This window comes from Opisthorchis viverrini (assembly GCF_000715545.1).
Source record: "Opisthorchis viverrini unplaced genomic scaffold opera_v5_249, whole genome shotgun sequence".
Taxonomy (NCBI): Eukaryota; Metazoa; Platyhelminthes; class Trematoda; order Opisthorchiida; family Opisthorchiidae; genus Opisthorchis; species Opisthorchis viverrini.
The window spans coordinates 518,880-523,778 of record NW_008751907.1 but is presented as its reverse complement, the minus strand read 5'-3'; the positions used below and the strand labels follow the sequence as shown (position 1 = coordinate 523,778).

At 43.8% G+C, this 4,899-nt stretch overlaps 2 protein-coding genes across 2 annotated transcripts in view; one reads left to right on the top strand and one right to left on the bottom strand.

Moving 5' to 3' along the window:
• Nucleotides 1–3,847: 3,847 nt before the first annotated feature.
• T265_09016 (hypothetical protein) overlaps nucleotides 3,848–4,899 on the bottom strand; it is a gene marked incomplete at both ends in the record, with an annotated part of 39,173 nt that continues 38,121 nt past the window's right edge. Inside the window, one exon of the mRNA XM_009174977.1 lies at nucleotides 3,848–4,286. Within this exon, the coding sequence (XP_009173241.1) occupies nucleotides 3,879–4,286 (408 nt within the window). The remainder of the gene's footprint in view (nucleotides 4,287–4,899) is intronic.
• Nucleotides 4,800–4,899, top strand: part of T265_09017 (hypothetical protein) — a gene marked incomplete at both ends in the record, with an annotated part of 16,537 nt that continues 16,437 nt past the window's right edge. Inside the window, one exon of the mRNA XM_009174978.1 lies at nucleotides 4,800–4,893. Within this exon, the coding sequence (XP_009173242.1) occupies nucleotides 4,800–4,893 (94 nt within the window). The remainder of the gene's footprint in view (nucleotides 4,894–4,899) is intronic.

Genomic DNA, 4,899 nt, shown 5'->3' with positions numbered 1-4,899 from the left:
ACGTGGTTGTGCGAAAAAAGCTCTTCGAGGAAGTCAGTCGACTGGCGTACGCAGCACGTGGCCAAGCCAGCGGAATCTATGCTTTATGATCAGTTCATCTATCGAGGGCGAGTTGTTTCTTCCGAATACCGTTCGACATAAGCATTATAGCAGGAAAACTGTTCGGGATGATCAAAAGGGCAAGAGCATTCCTCCCTTCACAGAGGAAGAATGAGGAAGTGTTACAAGAAAAAAACAAACACCACTCGATTTGAACGTGCCTAAGAGGATTGGAGAAATGCACATCACTTGCCTAACTCTCCCGGCGGAGACCAAAACTGGATAACCACATGAATAATACATGAATAACGTTAACTGGCACAGGTTCCCCGTCGCTTTCTTCAACACACAATGGGATGCATCGCATGGTGCTAATTGGTCATGCCAACTAATTGGTCTACATTTTACCCCCTCTGACAACTACGCAGTGAACACAACCTACGTCATAAGTAATATTGGAAGCGCTCGTTATCGATCCAGATAACGCCACATATAGAGTGACGTACATGGGTGGGTTTCTGAAACACAAATATGATTGTGTTTCGACCAGCCCGGTGATCATAATCAGAGTTCAAGTGCATAAAAAAACATCCACACCGAGTTTGAGGGGCTTGTGTTGAGAATGGGTAGCACCGGTGACAGGGCGGTAACAACGGAGAGGTGCATTTTCGTGCATGAGTTCTCACAGAAAGCTGGGAAAAGAATTAGAAAACTACAGAAAAATATCATAAACGAGAGATTCAGTTGAGTCTCTCGTGAAAACTAAATTGATTTGCAAAAGAAAGTTCATAACCGTTTCAGAGTCCGCTCGGCCGTTGTATGGACCAGTGTATACAGCTTTTGTGAACGAAGTTTGGAATGCATGCTTACTAACTGGAGTTAGGAATAAGGGAAAATCCCTAAGCATAAATTTGCGACAGTATCGCACACCAAACAATCAGACAGTACAAATTTGTCGAGTATAAAAACCGAAGTAAGCAATATTTGATTCCATGCATTTTCCTAAGCCTCATTGTCATTATTCCCAACTAGAATAATTAGTAAAAATGAGGTCAAGCTCTTTGGAAGCTATTGGACAAACCAATACAACACAAACAGGATAGTTCTAACGAACTAGAAAGAAAGCAAATAAGACAAATTAACCGCAACTGACTGGCGAAAGAGATACGCCTTGAGTCCGGGGAGCTGAGTCGCTGTCGGTTGGGAGAAACGGACGAGTCACGCTGCTGATCTTGGGGTTCTGTGGAACAATTTTCTTCCGCAGATAAACGAGGCTACACAGCAGAAAAACAAGGGATATCGTACGGAACAAGTGAGTTGAGCCAGAAATAGAAAATGAGCAAAAGAGTATCTGTCAGTGGACTGTTAAGCGGGGAAATTTGGAAGGGAGGTATGCATTGAAAGCAATAGCTTGGATGCACGAGCGCCATTGAGGGTGCGACTGGGTCATATCTGATGTCTCTAACCATTGATATGGTCCATCTCGAGGCCCCCTTCCAGGAAGACGGCAGTGACCAGAGCTGCTGAGTTCGCCGGTAATTGCTTTTATATTTCGCTGCCCAGTCATTGTTTGACAGCTTGTGGCTCTCTTCCATCCTTCACGTGGTTGTGCGAAAAAAGCTCTTCGAGGAAGTCAGTCGACTGGCGTACGCAGCACGTGGCCAAGCCAGCGGAATCTATGCTTTATGATCAGTTCATCTATCGAGGGCGAGTTGTTTCTTCCGAATACCGTTCGACATAAGCATTATAGCAGGAAAACTGTTCGGGATGATCAAAAGGGCAAGAGCATTCCTCCCTTCACAGAGGAAGAATGAGGAAGTGTTACAAGAAAAAAACAAACACCACTCGATTTGAACGTGCCTAAGAGGATTGGAGAAATGCACATCACTTGCCTAACTCTCCCGGCGGAGACCAAAACTGGATAACCACATGAATAATACATGAATAACGTTAACTGGCACAGGTTCCCCGTCGCTTTCTTCAACACACAATGGGATGCATCGCATGGTGCTAATTGGTCATGCCAACTAATTGGTCTACATTTTACCCCCTCTGACAACTACGCAGTGAACACAACCTACGTCATAAGTAATATTGGAAGCGCTCGTTATCGATCCAGATAACGCCACATATAGAGTGACGTACATGGGTGGGTTTCTGAAACACAAATATGATTGTGTTTCGACCAGCCCGGTGATCATAATCAGAGTTCAAGTGCATAAAAAAACATCCACACCGAGTTTGAGGGGCTTGTGTTGAGAATGGGTAGCACCGGTGACAGGCCGGTAACAACGGAGAGGTGCATTTTCGTGCACGAGTTCTCACAGAAAGCTGGGAAAAGAATTAGAAAACTACAGAAAAATATCATAAACGAGAGATTCAGTTGAGTCTCTCGTGAAAACTAAATTGATTTGCAAAAGAAAGTTCATAACCGTTTCAGAGTCCGCTCGGCCGTTGTATGGACCAGTGTATACAGCTTTTGTGAACGAAGTTTGGAATGCATGCTTACTAACTGGAGTTAGGAATAAGGGAAAATCCCTAAGCATAAATTTGCGACAGTATCGCACACCAAACAATCAGACAGTACAAATTTGTCGAGTATAAAAACCGAAGTAAGCAATATTTGATTCCATGCATTTTCCTAAGCCTCATTGTCATTATTCCCAACTAGAATAATTAGTAAAAATGAGGTCAAGCTCTTTGGAAGCTATTGGACAAACCAATACAACACAAACAGGATAGTTCTAACGAACTAGAAAGAAAGCAAATAAGACAAATTAACCGCAACTGACTGGCGAAAGAGATACGCCTTGAGTCCGGGGAGCTGAGTCGCTGTCGGTTGGGAGAAACGGACGAGTCACGCTGCTGATCTTGGGGTTCTGTGGAACAATTTTCTTCCGCAGATAAACGAGGCTACACAGCAGAAAAACAAGGGATATCGTACGGAACAAGTGAGTTGAGCCAGAAATAGAAAATGAGCAAAAGAGTACCAAAGTTGTTCCAACTACCACACAGAAACTGGCAGAGTTTCAGGGTGAAAGTATCAGAAAGTAGGCCAGGGAATACAAACACAGGTCTTGCGAGGGCAGTAGTACTGAACTGAGGCTAAATCACAGAGCGCTACATTATGTACTGTCGAAAAAAATATGAATGACTTGTGCAGGAACTATTCGATTAAACTCATTCAGCACCCACCTTACTGGCAGCGGGAATGGAAAAGTGAAAATCGAGTTGAATTTCACGAAGCAAGGTTAAGCAAACTAAAACGGAAGATCCGAAATGGACTACAATTATTTTCCGTGCTTGTTGGAAATTACCAAATGCGCATCGTGTGGTCTGATAAGGACTGGAAATTCTGCCGACATTCGTAAACAGTATATGGTGCACCTTATTCACACCAGCGCAGATCTACAGCCAGGAGTCTGGTGTCATTCATCACTCGAACAATTTCTCAGAGGAGGGCTTTATTATTTGGTGGAACTTGTCTTCTGGGCAGTTAATTTTCGCGAGCACCGAGGTTGTAGTCCTATTGTGTCCGTAAACCTCACTCGGACTGTGTTGAAAAAACCCAGAGGCACAGTCCACTAGTCCATTCATTCTAGCTGGCGGTACGGAGATCCAGAATGCATCGGATACTTAGAACTCATCCTGTGTCACACAAGTAATAAATGACCCATAGCATGTTCACCTCTTATTATGAACAGCAATCGGTTATTCCTTCCAAAAAGCACGTACATATCGGATGTAGTAACTGGTGAATTACGAATTGTGCGATTGAGTACGGAAGATGTGGATGAGGGAATCTATGTGGGTGGTTAAGCTCATGCAAGAGCGACACTTTATCGAAGAATTTCATGGAGTTTCCAAAACGAAATAAACATGTTGTGGCAACCTTCTCCCTGGATCATCGTCGTTAGAAACATAACTAAAACCTGGAGATTGGAAAAGAGCACAAGTAGCTGGTGCACCTTACTATGTTGGGTTGCGTGCATTTTCCGCCGTCCTCGAGGCGGTTCGTAGGTGTAGTGCAGAACACCGAGTGCAAACCCACCTACAAGATATTTCGAAATACGACACCAGAAAAAACGTACTGTATCTGAAAGACGGTTCCGCCTCAACTCTTCCCCAGTAGAAGTTATTAGAGGGAGCTCATCGTAATCCGGTTGGTCTGGTGCGTCAGCTCGATGGATCAGCGCTGGTTGTATTGAAGTGTAGTGCTTCAAGACTAAAGGTTCCAAGCGATAGGCCTAGTGAAGGGAAAAATAACATATTCAAGCCACAGCAAAACTAAATATTTTTTGGCCCGGTTTTCAGAAGATTGGGCAGTGAGATTGGGCAAAAAAGCCACAGCAGACAGTTAGTAGTTTACTAATATACGGTAAGGACTCTTACTAATGACATGTTTTTCAACACAGTCGAGACAGCATCGACTAAACTGTGTAGCGAGCTAGATTGTGCGACGTTAGTGCGTCAGTATCAAACTCAGTGAGAATGACACAGTAAAGTCTGGGTATCATGTAACCTACGTAAACAAGCGTTTGAATAGAGAAGATAGTGTTACAGACAGGCCATTTGTGGTTCGAAGTTTTAACCACCGTTAATAATACTCGGAAGCACAATATAATAAAAGCCCCAAATAAAAACTCCCACATTTGAAAACCTTTTGGAATTATAAAAATAACTGTCAGTAAAAGTCCCCGAGAAATTAACGGCACTCCACTGAACCGGACGAAAGACATCCAACTGACCTACACGAGGCCATGATCTACACAACTAACAATATTCTCATGCCACATCGGCCGTCGCGTGGTGCCATCAGCCGGGTCGCCTTACTTGCTGCATACAGCAGGGCGGGTAAGC